This window comes from Archocentrus centrarchus, chromosome 11, assembly GCF_007364275.1.
Source record: "Archocentrus centrarchus isolate MPI-CPG fArcCen1 chromosome 11, fArcCen1, whole genome shotgun sequence".
NCBI lineage: Eukaryota > Metazoa > Chordata > Actinopteri > Cichliformes > Cichlidae > Archocentrus > Archocentrus centrarchus.
In genome coordinates this window covers 21,293,743-21,316,767 of record NC_044356.1, presented here as the reverse complement: position 1 = coordinate 21,316,767, position 23,025 = coordinate 21,293,743, and the positions used below count along the sequence as shown (strand labels likewise).

The 23,025-nt window shown below is 42.0% G+C and overlaps 1 protein-coding gene across 1 annotated transcript; it reads right to left on the bottom strand.

Moving 5' to 3' along the window:
* Positions 1-19,218, bottom strand: col1a2 (collagen, type I, alpha 2). The gene is made up of 50 exons (XM_030740558.1): positions 19,016-19,218; positions 17,330-17,334; positions 16,027-16,062; positions 15,452-15,535; positions 14,930-14,986; positions 14,662-14,706; positions 14,519-14,572; positions 14,374-14,427; positions 14,175-14,228; positions 14,006-14,059; positions 13,512-13,565; positions 13,246-13,290; positions 12,926-13,024; positions 12,697-12,750; positions 12,296-12,394; positions 11,876-11,920; positions 11,660-11,758; positions 11,455-11,508; positions 11,240-11,347; positions 11,054-11,107; positions 10,853-10,951; positions 10,270-10,323; positions 10,040-10,138; positions 9,892-9,945; positions 9,745-9,798; positions 9,592-9,645; positions 9,313-9,366; positions 9,156-9,200; positions 8,759-8,857; positions 8,253-8,360; positions 8,090-8,143; positions 7,912-7,965; positions 7,170-7,223; positions 6,980-7,033; positions 6,773-6,880; positions 6,464-6,517; positions 4,746-4,799; positions 4,476-4,637; positions 4,209-4,316; positions 3,711-3,818; positions 3,457-3,510; positions 3,253-3,360; positions 3,045-3,098; positions 2,828-2,935; positions 2,610-2,663; positions 2,212-2,319; positions 1,837-2,080; positions 1,525-1,709; positions 1,182-1,424; positions 1-1,052 (listed from the first exon to the last, which is right to left on the bottom strand). The coding sequence occupies exons 1-50, from the start codon at positions 19,083-19,085 to the stop codon at positions 906-908; spliced, it is 4,059 nt and encodes a 1,352-aa protein (XP_030596418.1). The 5' UTR covers positions 19,086-19,218; the 3' UTR covers positions 1-905.
* Positions 19,219-23,025: the final 3,807 nt, after the last annotated feature.

The window sequence follows — 23,025 nt, the reverse complement described above, 5'->3', positions numbered from 1 at the left end:
TGTTTTGGAACATTGGACATGCTTTATTTCAGAACTTTTCACAATTTATTTAAACATCTCACATATACAAAATAGGTACAATAGACTTTTGTGGTGTCATTTTTTTGAGAGAGAGGCCGCCTAAAAAAACCATTCAGAACGGGATGAATTATGTGCTGTCAGAATGAACAGTGGGTGTGGGATTGGAAGAGTGAAAAAGCCTGAAGGAAAACAAAACAAAACAAAAACAAAAAAAAAAATAAATCTAGAAAATAAAAAAGAACAAAAACCAGACATCAGGTTTAGAATCATTCCACCTGCTTAGAATGGGGGAATATCAGGGGAAGAATGCAAGACTCCTCAAAGGTCAATACAAAATAATACAGTAAAAAAGTGGTTTTGCTCCACAGCTGCATATTAGCACCATAGATCTCTGCTTCAAGTAACTGAGCACCTTCGGATATGGGACAAAGCTTGAAGCATTAGAAGTCATAACATCTCGGTTGTGGACCCAGGTTTTTGTTATAGTATTTTCTTTAGGTACAGGCATGAGGTAGTTTAAACCTTTTTTTCATGGAAATTGTGGTTTTAAACCTCCTCTTTGGAAGATATACAAAGACCACAAAGTGATGCATACTTTCAGCGTTTTTATTACACTTCTTTTATTTTTTACAAAAGGATGACATGATGTCCCACAACAAGGTGTATTCCCGCGTCCCTTTGGGTTGCTGTATTAATTTGCATTGCACCAACGCTCCGATCAGTCTGTTCAGTCCTCTCCGATAGTTGCCCATCGTAAGCAAGTGGATGCGCAGAGAGAAATCAGCATTCAGTATAAAAAAACGAACACAGATAGAAGGGCAGAGATTTTGTTTTTTTTTTTCGTTCTTCCTCTCTTTTTCGGTGTTAATTTATCATGAGTCTATTTATTTGAAACAGACTGGGCCAATGTCCAAACCAAACTCCTGATCAGCTCCACCAATGTCCAAAGGTGCAATGTCGAGGATGGGGAGGCGAGATGGTTTATTTGTTCTGTACTCAATCACTGTCTTGCTCCACTCACCAGTGTGTGTCTGCAAGGGTAAAGGAAGAAAAGGAGAGGTTGAATATCAGAATAGTGCTGTGGGGCTTAACAACACAAATCACAAAGCTTGCAAAGCAGGTTGCACGCAAGAATGAAACATAACAGCAATGCTACTCACAGTGCAGCCGTCCTCTAGCACGGAGAAGGTGAAGCGGCTGTTGCCCTCAGCTCTCAGCTCCACATCGTTGGAGCCCTGGAGTACCACAGCCTTCTTCAGGCTGCCGCTCTCACCATCCATGTAGGCAACGCTGTTCTTGCAGTGGTAGGTGATGTTCTGGCTGGCCTGGTTGGACAGCAGGCGCATGAAGGCCAGCTGGGTGGCCATGCTCTGGGGGCTGAGGGTCTCATCGTTGTAGGTAAACTGCAAGAAGAAAAGATGCAGTCAGTTTTTTTTCTATAAAGAGATTCGTGGTGTCAACCTTGTTTTAATTTCACATGAAGTAAGTTGCCTCCTCGCTTACCTCAGTACCACCATTGATGGTCTCGCCGAACCAGACGTGCTTCTTGGCCTCGGTGCTTCTGTACCAGTTCTTGCGGGCAATGCTCTCAGGGTGGGCATAGATGCAGGTCTCACGGGTGGTGAAGTCGCAGAAGACCTTGATGGCATCGTTGGTGCAGCCCTGGTTGGGGTCAATCCAGTAGAATCCTTCAGGGCAGGAAAAGCAGAGAGTCAGATTAATGGGAGTAGATTATTTTTGTCTAAATCAGTTAAACACATGGCCTCTGAAAATGCATCTAAACCTGATATTTTAAGGAGCTGAAGTCGAGCTTACCGCTGCTCCAGTCAGGATGGCTGAGCCTGATGTCACGGCATGTGCGGGCAGGGTTCTTCCTGGATCCCTCGGGGGTGAGCAGGTTCTCAATCTGAGTGTTGAGAGACTTGATGGTGGCATCAACCTCGTAGTCCTTGGCTCTCAGAGCAGGCTGATCAGCTCTGTACTCATCATATCCGGAGACATCGTATCCACCACCAGCAGGGCCGGGAGGTCCGGGCAGACCGGGAGGTCCAGGAGGACCCTAACATGGTTAAGACAATATAGTGATGTGTGAATAACAGTTGATAAATAGCACTAAACTGTCCAGTCTACAAAATAACAATTGCAGTATTTACAAAGGCGACAAAGCTCTTGATGTAAAGTCAAGCTTACCACTGGTCCGGTGTATCCGTTGGGTCCACGAGGACCAGGAGCACCCATAGTACCATGAGCACCAGGTCTGCCATCCTTACCAGCGGGTCCATGGGGTCCAGCAGGTCCCTAAAGAAATCACATTACACAGTCAAAAATTTGTCCTTTTACAATAAATTCAGATTGTATACTGTTCTAAATTACAATGTGTCCTTTGTTTGGTGCTTCAGTGTTACAGGTGTTCTGTCAAATATAGTTGGGTTGTATGTGCCTGTGAACCTGATTCATCCTGTTACAGTGAAACATGCTTTCTTCTACCTGCTTATTTCTCACTAATGGTGAACACAGTTGAACTTCTATAGATACATGTAGAAAAGAAAACACTCCTATACTGTGTAAACTACTAAGATTCTACTCACTCTTGGTCCAGAAGGTCCGTTAGCTCCAGCAGCTCCAGTGTCACCGGAAGGTCCCTGTGGTAAGAGAAAACACATCAGTCAGTGACAGTTTGGTGACAGCAAGTCTTTCTCTCTGTGTTTACATCATTCTGCTCCTGTATCTGTGCGTGGTCTATCAGCATAATGTAGCTGTGTACTCATACAGCGCTTGTGTATCATGTTGATGTACAGGCACTCACAGAAGGTCCAGGCATTCCCTGGAGACCAGGATGTCCACGCAGACCCTTCATGCCTCTCTCTCCCTTGTCTCCAGCAACTCCCTTCTCACCACGAGGTCCAGCAGGTCCCTACATTAAACACAGACACACACATAGGCTATGTATCATACACAGTGGAAAGTTTATGTGGTGCATTGTTTGAGTCATTTCATTTACTTTACTAGTTTATTATACTTACAGGGGCACCTCTAGCTCCAGCGGGGCCAACAGCTCCAGCTGAACCCGATGGGCCCTAGGGACAAAACCCCCCCAGAAAAGAAAAAAAAGGAAAAAGAAAAAGAAAAACAAGAATGAAAGATTTGAGTGAAACAAGCAGATGATTGTAGATAAAAGCATCCTGCAAAATATGCTACTTATATTGGGAATATAACGATTTGAATATTTACAGCCTCTCCACGGTTTCCAGGTCTGCCAGCAGCTCCAGTGGGTCCAGCAGGTCCGGGAGCACCAGCAAGTCCCATGGCACCAGGGGATCCAGGCTCACCACGATCACCCTAAGCATGGTGAATCAGGGTGGAAGTAGGTCAAACCACAGTATACATGTGTATTCTGTACATGAAAATTGTTTAAGGTGTATGACAGGGCATTACCTTCAGGCCAGGAGCACCAGGACGACCAGGAGGTCCATCGTTACCAGGGCTGCCCTGTGGATGGTAAAGAATACAGAAGTTGACATGAAGATTCCTATTACAACCTTGTCAGGCGACCATCACACTAAACTATCACACAAAAGCATAGTAAAAACAAGTGCTATTGAATGAAGTCACAGATACTACTTGAGTGAACAGTATATTTTAGTCTCAAAACCATTCATAGGTCATTAGTAGGGGTCACAAGTCTTTACCTCACGTCCAGCCTCTCCCTGGGGTCCGGTCATACCAGGCAGGCCAATGTTGCCAGGGGGTCCACGGGCTCCAGCGGGACCAGGAGGTCCAGCTCTACCAGGCTCTCCCTGGGATATGATGCGGAGAAAATGAGTGGGTCAAATATAGTCAAAAGCTTCAGAGTATTGTGGACCAACTGAGTCAAATCCAAGTAATGTACCAACATGCATGCAGTGCATGTTTGGACTCACTGGGAGATTAGCAAAGGTGCATGTGGTCATTCTGAGAAGCCCACCAAATGGGCATTATGATAGCAATTTTAGGTTATAACTATCATCAGACTGGTGTGCAATCTGGACTAGCACTGTTTGAGCTGACCAATTGCCAACACAGCCTTAAGACAGTTTGGTCACACTGAAACAATAGATTTGAATGACAACACACTTTTAGTGGTTTTTCAAAAAGGTGGTTTTTTTTTTTTTTTTTTTGTGGTGCAATCAGAGCTAGTTTTTACTTACCACAGCACCAGCACCACCAGGTGTACCACGATCTCCTCTAGAACCAGGCAGACCAACGAAACCCTGAAGTCCAAGAGGACCAGAGGATCCAGGAGAACCAGCAGGACCCTAAAATACATCAACAGTCAGACATTAAAGCAGGGAGGATGGAGATCTAAAGGCCTACATGAGCTCATGAGAGGTATGAGGTTAATGAACTTTTTGTGGATACCACTGAAGTGTCCTCAAAATTTCAGTGACCATAATTTCCAGAGAGCTATGACTTACAGGGGGACCAGACTCTCCAGAGGGTCCTTTCTCTCCAGCAAGACCAGGTGGTCCAACCATTCCCTGCTCTCCAGAAGGACCAGCGGGACCAGGATCACCACGGAGACCACGAGGTCCATCCTTACCAGCGGGACCAGCGGGACCAGGGGGTCCAACAATACCCTGAGAGGGGAAGAGAATGAGAGAAGGGTCATGTCAGGTCAGTTTATGTGTCTATATGAGTTTATTAATAAATATTAGTTGATTAGTAAATATAAAATCAATACTCACAGAAGGACCAGCAGCACCAACTCTGCCGGCAGCACCAGGGAAACCAGTCAGACCCTGACCAGGAACACACACAGTGGTTAGACAGAGGTCGTCCATAATCTTTGGTGTGTGTGTGTGTGTGTGTGTGTTTGTGTGTGTGTGTGTGTGTGTGTGTGTGTGTGTGTGTGTGTGTGTGTGTGTGTGTGTGTGTGTGTGTGTGTGTGTGTGTTAAGATACAAAAACACATGATACACATGTTTCAATTAGTAGTTTTAGAGCCACACAAATAAAAATTAAATCAGGGGTTCCTCAAGGGTCAGTTCTTGGTCCATTACTCTTTAACTTAACATGCTCCCACTTGATATTATCACAAAGAATCAGGCTACCATTCTTATGCGGATGATGCATAGCTTCTTTTCCTCTGATGATCTAATCTCTGTTCACAAATTAATAAGCTGCACTAATGACATTAAATGCTGGATGTCTAATAATCCTTTAGATCTGACTTGTCTTTCAGACAAAGACAGAAATATTTGTTGTCAGTCCAAAAAGTCATTGGTAGAAGATTTGTTCATATTTATCATCCCTTTCTCTGAAATGCAGCGAGTAATTCAGGAACCTTGACTTTATTTTGAACAGTGATCTCAGTTTTAAATTGCTTTCTACCACTTAGAAAAATGTAGAAACTCTGAGAAACTGGTCTATGCATTCATATCAAGCAGTTTAGACGACATGAACACTCTGTTTGCAGGACTATCAAAATAATCAGTAAGATGCCTTCAACCCATTCAGAATGCAGCAGCCAGAGTACTTATACGTACGTGGAAATTTTAACATATTACTCTAGGACTGAAGTCACATCACTGGCTTCCAGTTTGTTACAAAATTTACTTTAATATCCTTCTATTAGTTGATAAAGCTCTGAGTGGTTTGGTCCCCTAGTACATCTCTGGCTTGCTCAGTGTCTACAACCCAGTCAGACCTCTGAGGTCATCAGGTGCAGATCTTTTTACTGTTCCCAGAATTATTAGATCTAAATGTTCTTAGAGTGCTTTCAGTTACTGTGGTCCTGTACTTTGGAACAAGTACCTGAGTTCAGTTAGAGTTGTGTTTGCATTCAAAAACAGACTCAAAACCTTTTTTATGCTCACAGACTTACACTTAATAACTGTGCTTGTGTTTGTGTGCATATACTAACTTGTATTTTATTTGGTTGTAAAGTTTGTTTTGTTGTTTTTATTGTCTTAAGGCATTGCAGACCTACATGGGTTTTTATCTTTTATGTTGAGCACATTGAGTTTATGTGTAGTAAAATGTGTTGTATAAATAAAACTGCTACAGCCAATAAGATACATTTGAGCCATTTAGAGGAAACACTGAGAAATGAATGGAACAAGAGCTTACATAGTTAAACTGTGATATTGTGCAGTTAAGTGCAGACATTTGCACAATGCCAAATCAGATCTGCATATTGCAATTGTCTTATTTGTGCTTATGTTAAAAAAAAAAAAAATACAGGCATTTAAAAAAAATGTAGCATAGCAAATGACCTAATAGTTCTAATCTCATATTTTTATCTGGTCTCTTATTGATGTTCCTAAGAGTTTTGATTGGAACTCCTGTTCACTACATGCCATGGTTGCTCTTAAGCCTGCATTTGTGAGAGAGTGTTTGTGTGTGTGGCAGGTAAAGGTGGTGCAATTGTGATTAAAGCTGTATATGTATATTTAAATACTCACAGCAGGTCCAGTGTCTCCACGAGCACCAGTAGGTCCAGCAGGGCCAGAAGGACCCTAGATACAGAAGAAGAAATCAAACTATTTCATATCTAGAACACTCACCTCTCATCAGTACATATAAGCAGTATTTTGTATAAATGCTAATGCAATGTTGATGACATTTGAAAAGCTTTTGATTTCATGCCAAAGTGAACGCTCTCACTGTACAGAGCCTGCTACCACTATATCATCATGTTAGACCTGTCTTGGTCTGATTAGCTTTGCTGGATGAGTGTGTGTGTGTGTGTCTTCATTGTTAATGGTACTAACAGCAGGTCCAGACTGTCCAGCGGGTCCAGCAGGTCCACCGGGGCCAACTTCTCCCTTTGCTCCTGAAGGTCCACGCTCTCCTCTTGCTCCAGCTTGACCGTCAGCACCCTGTAGCACGTGTGGTTGTGATATGTAAATACTTGCTCATCTTTATCTGTGTAACATGATGAAGGGAATGGGCTATTGAATTTTAAGCTGTGGGCTTACAGGGGGGCCAGCGAATCCAGGAGCTCCAGCAGGTCCAACCTCTCCACGCTCGCCCTGTGGACAACAGACAGTGGGTCAAAAAGACTGTTTATACTAAAAGATTGAAGCTTGCATTTTGCCAGGGTATTTATCAGATATTTAAAATAGAAATGTAACCTAATGGAACAATGAGTGATCAACAGCTACTTACAGAGGGTCCACGAGCTCCAGCTGGGCCACTAGGTCCGAAGGAACCAGCCTCACCCTGGAGGAGAGAATTGTTCCATGCATCCACTGATTAGTCACTCTCCATAATTTGAAAGCCAAGATAGCTCAATATGTAATAGTTTATATGAATGCTACAAATAGTGAGCATTTCTTTCCTAAAGAATTTTGTTATTGTATTTTATTGTCTGTTAACTGTATCATACACATACACTCAAGAAAAATGAAAAAACAACAACAACAAAAACCCCTTCCAAATTAGTATATTTTGAATTAATGAAATCTCAAAAATACTAATATTAAATATTAATACTTGTTTTCTATTTTTATTTTTAGGTTAACTACTGTCTTCTTACATTAAGCTGCAGGTAACTCATTGCTATTATTTTATATAATAGCCATTAGATGGCAGTGTTGAGGTTCTAGATTTAGATATGGCAGTGTTGGGGGTCATTTAATTTTTGTCTTAGAGAGGGGTGAGATGTCTCACATAAAATTACTCAGCAATAAAATTCTGACTGCTGTAAAAGTCTGCAAATGGCTTTCTGTTGTAGGTTACTGGTTCTGGAGTTGGTTCACTATCTTGAATAATTTTGGTGGCAGACATTTAGATCATATAAAAATATAAATAAATAACTAAAAACCATATTAGAGACCAAATCTAAAAACATCACATTTGGTGGTTTCTTTCAGTTATTTGTTTTATGGTAAACATTACATAAACTTACCTTATCACCATTGGCTCCAGTGGGTCCTGGAGGTCCAGCAGGTCCAGGCAGACCCTAGATTGAGAGAGAGAAGCGCACACTGAGATCAGGGCTATGACTGACATACTCAAACTAATGCAGTGGACGAGTTCAGTTTTTACACCAAATATATTAATAACAATAGGAAAGTTTAACGTACACGGGCACCATCTCTGCCAGGATTGCCATCAGGGCCTTTGTGTCCAGGCTCTCCCTGTAGGAGAGAGAGAAACAGGGTGTAAGACAAACAACAACAAAGATATAATACTTCCTCACTCACAAACACCCACTTTATTTGCTGGTGGTAGATTTCTGGAACTTACCTTTTCTCCCTTGGGTCCAGGACCACCAGCTGCTCCACGCTCTCCAGGCATTCCACCAGCTCCCTGATGTCCAGGACCACCAGCAGCTCCAGCAAGACCAGGCTCTCCCTGGAAACAAAGAGAACAAACTTGGGTTCACATTTGCACAAAACAAATATTCTTTTTTCCCCCAAACTATGTACAAATTTTATTACTTTCATAACCATTTTTTTTAAATAGTTTCTCAGAATCATCGCTCTGATTTTCATCGTTAAGCAGCGCTGTAAATTGCTGTGGAAGTACATGTTAAAGACTGTTCCCTGGCTTTTACATGCTGTGCATGAACTGTCAGGTTTTGACTAAATTCAAACTTTTAGGCCTGAAGGTTCACCCTCAGCCCCTAGATCTAGTGGAGGTTTTAACATGTAAATTGATAATGCTTTAAGTTGTACAAATGCAAATCATAATAGGGGTCCAACACTGGTCCAGAAGTTATATCTTTTCTCTAGGTTATAGAACTGTCTTACCTTGCCACCATCAGGTCCAGGGGCTCCAGCAGGTCCACGAACGCCAATTGGTCCCTGAGGTCCAGCAGCCCCAGCAACACCAGGGTTACCGCGCTCTCCCTGAAGGGACACACACACACACACATATATTATTATTATTTTTTTACGTGTATTTATTGTTCAGTGTATTTAAAAAAGAAAGAATTTTGTGTTTGACTCTAAGTGTGCTTTGTTAGTAACAGATGTAAAGGTGTGTATCTGACTAAAACTGAAAAGCCTACAACAAATGAAAGGGTCTTGGTTCATTTGGTGCACATAGACCTGGACATATATCCACTTTTGAAAGGCTCCAATACTGTGTAAAAAATCCTATATTTCATTCATTTAAGAAAACAATGTCATGGACAGGTAATCTCACCTTGCCACCAGCAGCTCCAGCAGGTCCTGGTTCTCCTGGGATACCCTACAGAAGCATGGTCATTTGGTTAGAGATGGACTTCATTTTAAATAAATGCTGCATTTATTATAGTTTGACAATTATCAAACTCAGTGTGTGTGTTTCTTTAATTACTTACTCTGTCTCCAGCCTTGCCAGGCTCTCCAGCGGGTCCAGCGGGTCCAGGCAGACCCTGAAAATATCAAGCCGCTACATCAACTTCAATTGCATCAACAGGAAGGCAGTGAAGAAGCTAATTCTATAGTGTTGAGGCTTTTTGGTTTTTTAGAAGTTTACTTTGTTACTTTTTGCAATAAGATTGGGGCATCACGTTATAGGTAGCAATATGACATCACAACAGCAGATAAAAAGAAGTGATGCCTTCTTTTTATCTATAGAGAAAATTATGGATCCAAACCTGGAAGCCAGCAGCACCAGCAGGTCCCTGCTCTCCCTTCTCACCAGGTCCGCCCTGTAATGAAGAAAGAGGGAAGCGTTATCAGTGTCAAAAATGATGCAGTGGCTGTTATTCTTCAAGATCTAGTTATGTGCTGCACAGAAGAACACTTACAGCAGGTCCAACAGCGCCAGTGGCTCCATTGTTACCATCAGGTCCAGGGGCTCCCTAGACACAAAGATAAGAGAGTGATGCCATTTAACAACTGAAGCCAATACCAAATAAATTCAGGTTTTATATATTATTATCTTTCTGACTTACTCTCAGTCCAGTGGGGCCAGTGGCTCCCCTCTCTCCAGGCTTGCCAGGCTCACCCTGAAATAAAAGACAGTTTCAGAACAGATTGTGATCAAGTTGAAAAAGAAAAAAGCATATAATTCTAAATGCTTGTTTTTTTTTTATGGCTTACAGAAGGTCCTTTGGGTCCAGGGAAACCAATGGTTCCAGGTGCACCTCTAGGTCCAGTTGGGCCGGGAGGTCCGGTGCGGCCATCTTGTCCAGCAGCACCCTGGAGCGAGGAACAAAGATTGCAGATTTGTTTGAGGAAAAGTGGTCATAAATATTACAGAATGGGAACAGGAGGAGATTACATGAAAAAAAAAAAATCAGTAAGAACAATAAAAATTCAGGTTTACTTACAGCAGGTCCTTCCTTTCCTGGGGGTCCAGAGCTTCCAGGGCTTCCTGGGAGACCCTGTGGAAAATAAACACTGTCATTAATTTTCCATTCAATGCAATTTTATGTATTTGGCAACAAAATTTATCTTAAGACAATTTGCAGTTAAGAATTTGTAGTATTATACAGATGAACTCAGCAATCCCCTATGAACTGAATTCCACATGGACACATTTGTGAGGAGGTGCAAAAATATGGAAAATATGGAACCATCAATATCCTCACATCAGCTATCCCTTAATCCAAATCATTATGTTGTTTCTTCTGAATAGACACAATTCACAGCAATGTCTCTGTATGTATCTGATGACGTGATTATTCTAAGCTAACCCACAACCTTGATTAGGTCATCCACTGCATGCAGGCATAATACAGTCACTGAGCCATTCTCTGTTTTTTTTCTATAAACAGTATCCCTTCCCCTCCTCCAGCACCATATTTTTAAACCGCAATTGTCTAATACGCCATTCTACTTTGAGGTGTCTCTGTAACTCATTAAAACTGTGAATTACAATCATTCAAAAACATGTCTTAGCAAAAGGCTCACCCTGAGACCAGCTGGGCCAGGCTCACCAGCACGGCCAGCATCTCCAGGGGGTCCACGAGGTCCACCAGCACCAGTAGCACCACGAGCACCAGGCATACCCTATGAAAATGGTAGAAGAGACAAATTATGAGAAGAAAATTTCGCTACATGACTAAATGTTGCCTGTATTTTAAGTAAGAGATTTGCTTATTGAATACTTACAATGGGGCCAGTTCTTCCCTCAGCACCAGGCATACCACGGCTGCCAGGAGCACCCTAAAGGAGACACACGGCCATTATTGGCTGATCCCAATAACATGTCTCTGGATGTAGAACATTTATGTGTGAAACATGGCCATTGTGAAACATGGCCATTGTGAAACATGGCCATGGTGTTCCTGCACTCACTCTGGCTCCACGGGCACCAGCAAGTCCAGTAGCACCGAGCTCACCAGTGGGTCCTCTCTTGCCCTCCTCACCTTGAGGTCCAGGGGGTCCCTGAGGTCCAGAGTTACCCTGAGGGAGGCAACAAAGGGAAACAGTTATCAAATGTGCATGCAGACTTTTTCAGATTTATTTTGGTGGAATTCTAAATAACAAACATGATAATGAAATAAACTTACAGGCTCGCCTTTGGGACCAGTATCTCCCTTAACACCCTGAACTCCAGGGTCTCCCTAAAATTGACACAGATAAGCAGATGCAATTAATTAAAAGGGCAATCATCTTGAATACAATTAATGTTACCGTATCAGAGTGTCTGTGCATGAATGCTTACAAATGGATATGTATGTTTTGAGGATATTTTCTTATTTCTTGTTTACTCACAGCAAGGCCTCTGGGTCCAGCAGCACCCTGAGGTCCCTGTGGTCCAGGTCCTCCTCTTGGTCCAGGGAAGCCAGGAGCTCCAGCGACACCAGGGGGGCCCTGAACAACAGGTACGGTCAACAGGTCAGCATAAAACCTTATTATAGCAAACAATGTTTAAGTCAAAATCAGAAACTGTGACTGAAAAACCCAACTTGGTACAACTCAAAGACTTACAGCAGCTCCCTTAGCTCCATTCAGGCCATTAGCACCAGGGTTACCCTGGAGAGAAAGTGCAGGGAAAAAAAGGGCTTTGTCATGAAGGTATAAAATATTAAGACTAAATTTGCATTGCAATGAAAAATACTGCATGTGACTTTTCAGACGATATGTAAGTGGGCAAAAGGAAATCTATGCTACAGTATGATAAGAAAAAGAACATTTTGAAGGTATACAAATCATTTGCACAACATCATTCATAACATTAGTTTTTAAAGGAAACTATTTTTAAACAATTATGTCTGCAACATGGCAACAATCTTCCCTAAAATCAAGAGTAAATACAGGACTCAAAGTCAGCCAAAGGACTAATAACAGTCCCCGGCTTGGTTACACGACAGGAAAGTCAGCTTGATGGAAACATCCTTTTATACTTACAGCGGGACCAACGGGGCCAACAGCACCATTGGGTCCGGGCTCTCCTCTACTTCCCTGTGGTCCAGATGGGCCAGTAGCTCCAGCAGGTCCGTTCTCTCCCTGTCAATACACCCACAATCAAACAATGTACCACTATTACCAAATGGTTGTTGGTATTATAGCGAGAGCAGCATTAGGAAATTAAATATTTGTTTTGGTTTCATCATTAAAAGTTAAAATGGGTGTTTAAATTAAAAACATCAAAAATTCAGAAGTCATTTTAGCTGTTGATTCCCTTGGGGATACTGTATAAGAGAATGTTGTTGGGTGGGAACTTGTACTGTAGACCAATGAAACCTAAACATGAGGTTTCATGCATGCCCTCTGAGAGGGCATGCAACAGGAAGTGACATCGCACTCACCTTGGGGCCGGGGCCACCGGGAAATCCTGGGGGACCAGCAGCACCAAGGGGTCCCTGAATAAAGGAAGAGCAAAAACACATCACAGTCAAAAGTCTGAAGTTTAACCATGACGTTTGTCTGATATAGGTGCTGGTATATTGCAATATAGACACAGGATGGCACAAAAACACTCTTCATTTATGTATTAAGATAACCTGAATTTAACACTGATAAACGGGTTTTACTCACAGCAGGGCCAGCAGGTCCAACATTGCCATCAGCACCACGAGCACCAGCAGGGCCAGCAGGGCCGGGACGGCCTCTCTCACCAGGCAGGCCACGAGCACCCTGAAGACAAGACAGTTACCTACAATTATCACCTGTACAGGTTTTTATAACGTAACAGCATTCCCATCATTTGACACTGGTCTAGCATCCTGCTGACTGATGCAAACAGTCACAGGAATCCAAGTCAAACGCCCTCACTAAGATTTTGTGCATGAAAGGTGAATCTTGAGTTTAAAAAAAAACAACAAAAAACAAAACCACAACAAAAAAAACTAACTTACAGCCAGTCCAGGGCTTCCAGCAGCTCCATGTGCACCAGGCTCACCCTATGGGAGAAGCAGGAAAAATGGTATTAACAGGGGAAAGAGAGAAACTTAAGTGAAACACACTAAATGCTTTTAGAAAATTTCCAATTGTATTCCTATTGAGAACAACTGTTTAACCTTTTTTTTTTTTAATTAATTAATTAATTAATTAAAAATAGACTGACACTAATGTGAATCAATGTGAATCAAAGTCTTCAGTGGAAAGCCAGGTGTTGCCTTACCTTAGGTCCAGCAGAACCAGGCTCTCCCTTGCGTCCATCCAGGCCAGTGTAACCCTGAAACACAGAAGCACTGTGATGAGGGCAGATGTCAATGAAGATACAACATTTAGGTCAACAGGTGCAAAAGAAAACAGATTAAAATTGTAGTTTACTGCTCCAGAGATACACATAACAAGGGCAGTAGACATTAAAAACCTCTTTAAAAAAGCTTTTATAAAATCAAAGGTGGGTTGTAGGAAGCTTTACATCTGTCTCCAGTCATCTTCAAGGGCTAAGAACTCCAATGGCAGCCATTAGGAATTCAGAAGGAGGTTAGGTCCATACTCACTCCCTGTGGGGCTAATTATGGAGCATGACGCTTTTAAAAAGTCCAATTTCTAAACAGCACAGGTGTGTCTCCTCCTCCACTGTGTTCTTTAGAGCTCTTTTTTTTTAAGTCAGCGGGTCTCAGGAGTGAGTAAAGTTGAAGCAGTGGGAAAAAAGTCACCACTCACTCTGTGTCCCTTCATTCCTGGAAGTCCAGGGGTTCCGGGGAATCCACGAGCACCCTGCAGATCAAACATAAAGAGCATATTAAATACTCGACATCTACAAATTCATCTCTTGCTAGTATCTGTTGAGCATCTGTTTGTTGTTCTCATTATCTTTGTGCAAATCTCTTACCTGAGGGCCAGGGACACCTCTGTCTCCGGGCTTGCCAGGTCTGCCATTGTTACCCTGTGAATCAACAAAATAGACTTTCAGCCACAAAAGACTCCAGCAGCAACTCAAAATATTTCCAAGAAAGTGATGACAAAAATGCTCAAACGAGTGAACAGAAGCAACCCTTGAAAATCTTGTAGTAACACTAATGTGTACGTACATCCTCTCCAGCTTTGCCAGGAGGTCCGGGAGGGCCACGGGGACCAACAGAGCCCTGGGAATGAAAACCAGAGCATTAATATCTCACAGATGAACCATGAAGTTGGCACTGGAAGAACTGTGAATGTTTAGGAGGATGATCTTACAGTCTGTCCAGGCTCGCCAGGCTCACCAGCGTGTCCTGTGTGTCCCTGAGGTCCCTATTGAATGAGAGGAAGCACAGCATTTAGTCATGAAGGTTTTAAAAGATGTTTATATAGGGTTCATTTTAGCACACGGTAATACTTACAGAGGGTCCAGGAGGTCCGGGAGGGCCTCTTGGTCCCATCAAACCCTGAAAAGATCATCAGCTTTGAGTTAGATTATCATTAAGATATTTTGTTGGGATTGAAATCAAAAAGTAAATGTGTGAAATAAAAGAAATTTTCCATGCACTACAGTTATCCAAATACAGGAAAGCATGCAAAAGCATGTGTAGACATATCTGTTTTTATGCACAGTGGTGCATGATTACTGGACCGTGTTGCTGTGTTGTGATAAAAAAGAGGGGCCCTCACAATGGGTCCAGGACCAGGATCAGGGGCTTTTACACCATCGTACTGAGCAGCAAAGTTCTGTTGAACAGAGGAAAACACAGTTTAATACCTAAGTGCATATAATAAAAGCCTCTCTTGTAATAGGGCATTGACCTGTGTCACATCAACAGCCATAAAAAAACAAAACACTGCTTAGAAAAAAATGAATATTGTAAATAATCAGATCAACCTGAAGAGATATTTAAAAACATGAAAGTGGAAACTAATGAGATTAAATATAGATAAAATGACCACACGAGTGGTAACCATGCATGTGGTATCTCTTTTTGAAAGGCTTTGAGGGAAAATGGGTAAAAGACAAAAGGTCAAAGGTTATAGGGTTAATTAATGAGACAGCGAGGTGACCAGAACACCAGATTTGATTCGTACAAACAGCTTGTCATTTTTCCACCAGAGTTACTTCATCAACATTTTTGGAGCACATTTGCAATAAACACGGCCACTGCAGGCTGTTTATTTCATAGGCATAAACAGTGCACTTACTCCTCCAAGTCCAGGGGGGCCAGGAGGGCCAGCGGGGCCAGGAAGTCCAGGTTTACCATCTTTTCCATCTGGGCCGGGAGGACCCTGTAAAACACAGATGACACGAGTGAGTAAACGTTGGTTATTATTAAAGCTGAGATTTAAGTACGCATCCTGTTCATTTCTGCAGGAAATGAAACTCTCATGTGTTTTTAACTCTTAAATTCTTACTTCAAAAAGAGAAAGATGCATTAAAATGTGAAAAGAAATCAAAAACTTTGCAATACTGCTTTAGCAAAGATATAATATATATTCAGTCTCAGCAACAGTATAAAATATTCAAATGGCAATAAAATAAACCAGATCAATATTGCAAATATCATATCACATATCTCATATTTCATTACTGTTGTAATTAAAGAAAATAAATAGGGCTATAGGAGATGTAAACAAAGGGGTGTGGCCTGACAAGGTTAATAGGTCAGGTGACGTCGACAAAAACTTTGCCAAAGATGCTTCATAAGTACATATGATCAAATACTTCAGTGACATATTGGCTTGTTTATCACAGACAGTGGAGTTTTGCATCTGCTTACCCTGTCACCTCGAGGTCCTTTGTCTCCTCTGGGACCCTGCAGCACAAAAATCACTCAGTCAGACCAAAAACATGGAGCAGATGGCTCAGTTTATTACTTCAGCAGCATGTCAGTACCAAACTATCCCCACACTTAAGCAGGCCACAGCTTCCTATCTAAAACCACATACATGTAATCCAGATCTGAATTCAGACAATCTGGTATTTGTTGACTTTGGAGGACAAGCAAGTAAAAAAAAAAGAAAAAAGAAAAAAAAAGTACACGAGTGATTCGACCAGCCATTATAAAGATGGCATCTGACCTTTCCTAATCTAAATTAAACTTCATTAATCTCACATGCCACGCTCCAAATGACACATAGGAGCAACATTATGTGGCCACCTTGAACCTTCATGAAATGGAAAAGGAGATAAATAAATGTAAGATTTATTTATTCAGTCTTTTCAGGCTTTCACACATTAATTTAATGTGTTGGCAGTACCAGTCATTCAGCCTGTCCCCTCCTTTTTAATGGGCATAACTGTGGAGGACTGGCCATTGTTACAAATAAACGAACTCAGCATTAAGACATACTGCCGCTGCGACACGTGCACATAAACTGGTACACGGGAGAGCAATGTGCGTGTGATATTAATGGTCAACATGTGCACATCAGAGATGCTGAGAGACAAGAAGATGAAACATCCAAAACCAGACTCAACAATCCCTCAGAAGTATGAGCACGTTAGTCTGTGTTGTGTTGCCAGAACCACACTGGTCATGGTAAAGCTGGAAACACAATCTCAATTATGAGCAGAAGTTTTCATCAAGGCTGTCTCAGTGTTATATAAAGGTTTATGAAATTTCTGTGAAGATGTCAGGCTTGACTAACTGGTCTCAGGCCAGGTTGTGATTATCAAATACAATCTAAATCAAGGAGTAGAGGGAGACTCCAAACTGACCCAGAGCCAGCTGTTAGGGGCAAACCTCCCTCTCTGCCCCCTCACTGCTGTCCTTAGAAAAGATCCTTTGTACCAGGCCCCATGGGTACCTCAGCCCTGCGGTTTTAGCTTTCATTGACACAAATTTAAGCCAATAGGACCCTCACCTATTCATGGACAGGAAGGGAAAAAAATGCAAGAAATAACTCAGTTCAGAAAATCCTAACTGAGCTCCTCTGCCATGGTTGAGATTGTCTGAATGTTCAACGATAACCGAGATGTTTCAGAGATTTTGGAAGAGAAGAAAAAAAAAAGACCAAGTGGAAAAGGTAAACCTATCTTTAAGGTATGTTGTTTTCATGATAGCATGCATGCGTACTGACCTTGTCTGTGGCATTGTAGAGATGAGGAGGAGGAGGGAGAGGCAGAAGCAGGGAGAGGCAGGGAGAGAAAAAGGGAAGACTCCGTTAGAACATAATAAGCATTTTGGGGCAAAACCTGAAAAAGAGACAAAGCAATTTCCATCCTTCTACATTCCTGTTAAACCTCTTCTTAATGCTTCATAATTCCCTCTGCTGAAAATCTTCATATTATATGAATATGCTATATTGATTTAAAGATTGTGGAGAGTGTGTTAAAGCCAGTGCATTCAGAAAGTGAAATATCAGTCTGTGCCTTTTGTGTGTTTCCATTACCACCACTTTCACTGTGTCAGACTATTTACACTAAACTTATCGTCTGTAAATGTCGAGCAGACGCTTCTGCCAGGCCTAAAATAAGCATCCTTCCTGCATGTTTTATTTGCTGTGTAACATGTCTCAGCCTCTCTTAAAGTGCAGCTGTGGGCCATGTCTACACTGTTTGTGAATCACAGCAGACTTTGTCGAGCTGTCAGAAATGAATGTGAATCTCAGTGTTGGAGCATTCCACATGTTAAGACTCCAGCTGCAAACAGGCCTGGACAGGTTTTTTTTTTTTATGCCCTAGGGAAAGGAATAGTTGGCCTGCTACAGCAAAGAAGACAAGAGCTACATGATTTGTAATTGGAGTGTATTACTCCCGTCATGCTACTTTTGCTGCAGTAATATTAAAATGTGAGTTTTATTTATTATGATTATTATTACAGGGCTTTTTAAAAATTGGTGACTTTATTCTTTATTGGTGGCTGATGTTTGCGTTTCTCTGCCCTCTGAACCAGCTGGTCACGGATAGGGTGGGTGCAGCTGGGACCTCCCCGTGAACTCTAACACGTTATGTCCGATCGGCACCACAAGGCGGCGCGCCTGTACGTTCAAAGTCATGTGAGACCTTTTTTTTATTTGCCTATATCATGTAATATAATCATCAAATTTGCCGAGAAGTGTTACCTTAATAAAGCGCATCTTTTAGTCTTTTAAATTGTTCTTGTTTTTAATTTATACTAAACTCTGTGACCATTAAATGTAAGGTAAGTGACTCACAAGGCTATCTTAAAAATCTGAAAATAATAATAATAATAATCTTATAATTTAGTGTTATTTCTGCTTTAACATGATAAATGGGGTTGGAGAGAATTCAAATTGTGGCGAGTAGATGTTTGCACCATGGCCACCAGGGGGAGACATTAGAGTTTCCTATAATAAAGCTCATTCCTTGGACGTCTGGATGGAACAATGTGTACAACGCCCCACCAAGTTTTTCATCCTATTCCTGAAAAAAAATTTACATTTGGCGAATTTTATTAACTCCTACATGCATTAAAAGTTTAAAAAAAGACTCTAGACTAACTATTTAAACGCCTCTTTCAAAGCAACTAAACTTTTTTCTCTCTTTTTTTTTTTTCAAGCAGCGCAACTTCTCCCTTTACGGACACTAATCAAATCATGATAACTGCATCCTTGGAAAAAAAAAAAGTGAAGAATCCTCTGCATGAGCTCAATCCGTTGAGTTTTATTCAGCAGTGCTTAAAGCTGTCTTCAGGTTGACCTTGATGTAAGTTCCAAACAAAAGCCAAGCGCAAGATCCTCAAGAAGTGGGACCCGTGAAAAAAATATCCATCACAGAAGAAAAGAGCAGATATTCAAACTTACATTGACATGATGCTAGGTATGAAGTTACTGCAAGCAGCAACAGAATCCGGGTATCCACAAAGCTGAGCATGTCTAAGCAGACATGCAGACTCCTTGTGCTGCTGAGCCCCTGTTTTTAAACCACCTTCAGGCAGACATACAGTTGTGGTGACGCGAGTAACTCCAAACTTAGCAGAAACCTGCTGCCGTGATGCTAGAATAATAAAGTCCTATCAGGCTTATTTATACGGCAGGAGGGTCCCTGGTCTGCGTGTCAAAAGTCAGCCCACCGGCCAATGAGAGAAGAGAAACCCAATCTGACTCCCATCCCTCCGCAGTTCAGACTCAGTCATGTGGTGCTGCATCTCCCTGCCTCCTCTCCACCAGAACCCGTTTGGCAACACTCTGGCGATGATGACGAATGCAACGTTTTAATTAGATCCATTCTTTTTGAGGACGTGGACAGCGTCGAAGTTTAAAAGGGAGATGAAGGCCTACTTTTTTCTCTTTTTTACGGGCTGCAGGGAATCCGTACTGTCTGTGCAGAGGTGCGGACGCAGGGCTGTCAGCTTTGGGCGCACTTTAGATTTTTGCGTAAATTATGGGTAAATTTTGGGGGGCGTCGGCGGCCATTAGTTGGCACCAACTAGACCAGGGTCCTTCTTTTCCGCACTGGATTACAAAGAAAAAATATATATAACTTAAAAGAGGGCTTAGTGTTATCTTTTCACGTTGGAGTTGAATTGGAATGGACTTCTATTTTGCCCCTTTTACTCAAGGATTTATTGAAAAAAAGAAATATAGATATATATGATACCCGGATCTTTATTTTGCATTGTTTTGGAAGTCCTTCTAGTCGCAGTTTCCCTATATGGTCTTGTATCCAGTTACCAATCCGTCATACGTCATCATTCATTTTTGCACATGCACCAAGCATTTTAACTTCAGATTCCCACTGTTTCACAGTAAAACTGTCTCCATTCTTGTATTTCCTAACCGATCAAAACCTCCTTTATTTGTCAGAGTTGTGTGGTTTATAATGAACCAAAAGCACTCAAGCATTTACTCAGCAAAAGCCTGTCAGCCTATTTTGCAGCTTCAGATTGACGAAAGACAGGTGTGAGGAGCGCTCTAGTTCCAACCCCTCTCTCCCTTTCTCTCTCTCTGAGCAGCTCTCACCTGCCCACATGACCAGACATGTCATCTTGTCTGCTACCACCCCAGCAACACTCAGCGTGGCCCTCAAAACTGCCACATGCCACACACTAGCTGTCCATTTTAGTCAGTAAAGTGCACAACACTATATCTTACTGTCAAAGGCAATCATGGAGTCAAGGTTTAAATGTCACAATTTCAAAATCCACAGAAGTGGGGTGGAATAGCTTTTCATTTTTGTGATGTTAAATGCATTGTTGTGATAGACAGCCACATCTTAGCCTACATGGGGACATATTTTTGAAGTGTAGTCACTTGATGATAGATTGTTCTACCTGTCAAATCCAATATTCTACTTCATTCTCTCTATCTGTGCATTAAAAGCATATCTTAGTCAGGCCAGTCAGTGTGAGACATCAGGTTACATCCTGGTACGGTTCTGTTACAGTGTACTCCTTCCCTCTTTAGACCCGTTATTTTACGTAGCAGATTAAAAAAAAAAAACGGTGGACACTTCTGACAACCTCACCTTCACTCTTATTCAATTCAAACTGCAGAGATAGAAAGCTCGCAAAAGGAAGAAGAGGTGGGGCAAGAGAGAAAGAGATCAAATGTGTTTTAAAGATGGCAGGGCTCCCACTCACTGCAGAGTTACGTTCTCATGTTTGCTGAGGATCCGAAGGAGCTGGAGAGGAGCAGACAGGCGGTGTAGGAAATCAAAGATGGCTCCAAAGCTCCACATCATCAGCCCTTTTTTCTCTCTGTACAGCCATACACCAAAAGAAAAAGTCAATTATAGGCCACTCCAGCCAATGTATGCATTTTATTTGCTTTCAAAAACATGAATCATTTTTCTAAAAGATTTAATTGAAGATCATAAATAAAAAGGAAATCACTGTAAGGGTCACGGAGCAGGGCAGCAGATGAATTATGCAGTAGCAACTAGCTGAAAAACGTTTTTCAAATAAAATCAACCTTCTTTAAACTGGCGTGAAAAGATGGTTCATATAGTGGCTTTAGTGTAGCTGGTTGTCACATTATAACAGTGACTGTCTGCACATGTTTTTACTGGCATCTTTAGGAGGAAAGCAACCCCTGTTTTCCAAAGAATGTAAGCGTGTCCTGCAGTTGAAGGAGTTCATCACTGCCAGCAAGGACCGAATTAAGATTAGCTAACCTTTCACCTGAGCAGTGACTCAAGTCTTCATTGAGATATGTTCATTTTTCTCCTGGGAAGATGAAAAATCTCAGCAGGTAGTCACATCATTGCAGTCTCCCTGTTTAACCTCTAATGAAAGTCAAAAGCCGTGAGAATGTGACAAAGCCCATTCCTCCTTTATTCATGAAAGAAGACCCTGGTGGCAAAGTATGAATGTAAATTGAACTCAAGCAGGATTTGATTTATTTCTTTCCCCTCTTGAGATGTGTTAAAAAAAAAAAAAAAACTTCAGCCATTTTGAATCTTTTGCTCCTCTCCTCCGCTGTCTCCCACAGCGCTGCCAGCTGGGCCTGCAGACGGACTCCTCCAGATGTGCTTCACTCCGATTGGCTGTTTCAGTCGTTTCCTAGCTGGCTTCAGTCACCGTGGGTCATATTTCACTTGTGATGCGGCGGTAAGTGTAAGTACATTTTGTCATGTCGGGGTCGACCGTCCACCTGCCAGCCAGCCGACAAGGAAAAACTGATTAGTGTGGAACAAGATTTGATATCTTGTGCATGCTGAGATGAAACTATTCCTGATGGCAGAACACCAGATTACAGAGATTAGCTGATAACATCCAGGAACGAAAAATAAATGCCGATGGATTGTAAAAGATATTCATGCACCTGAGCAGGATCATTTATGTAAGCCAGGAAATGAAATATGTTGACTTTAGTCTACAAAAAATAAACAACATGATAAGAGATCAGTTAAAGGACAGGATTTTTTTTTTTAAATAATGAAATATTAGCACAAACACCTGGGAAGAAACTCATGTTCATACTTAACATAGCTTGTGGGTATTTTAAGACCGCTCTGGACTATCACAGCTCTGCCCATCATGTTTAGTCCTTGATATAAATTCAGACCTCAGAAACACACTGAAATCTAGTGATTGTGCAGGCCACGACATATGACTCACGGGGACATTATCAAACAGGGACCTTCCAGATCTAAATAGAAATATTAAGTTACTATTTCAGGAAAATGTCCCAGATGGGTTTCATTTCATCACCACCCAACCATTTTCTGCCACTTATCCAATTCAGGGTCATTGGGGGGCTGAAGCTCATCCCGGCTGCCATGGAGCGAGAAGCAAGGTACACCCTGGACAGTTTGCAAGGCTTAACACAGAGAGACACACAACCGTTCACACCTACAGCCAGTTAACTTACATGCATGTCTTTGGACTGTGAGAAGAAGCCGGAGTAAACCCACGAAGACACGGGGAGAACATGCAAACGCCACACAGAAAGGCGCCATCCTGGATTCAAACATATAGGACCTTCTTGCTGTGGGGTGACAGCGCTAATCGCCGTAGCACCGTGCCACCCCATTTCATCATCACAACACAACTTTGAGCTGTGAGCTCAGAAATAAAGCAGCTCAGAACTCAAGGAGCAGAACCTACACAGGTAGTCTGCTAAGTATGAAATTTACTTTAGCTTTTCTGTTTGGAGTAAACTGCCGGATGAATCAGAAATTTTCAAGAGGGGCGACCTGCTCCTGAATTATGCAAATCCGTATTTCTACTGTGAAATGAACAGAATGCCACTGGCATGTTGCCCACACACACACACACACACACACACACACACACACACACACACACACACACACACACACACACACACACACTTCTCTAACTAACTTAAGCAGCGGGAGACATGACAGA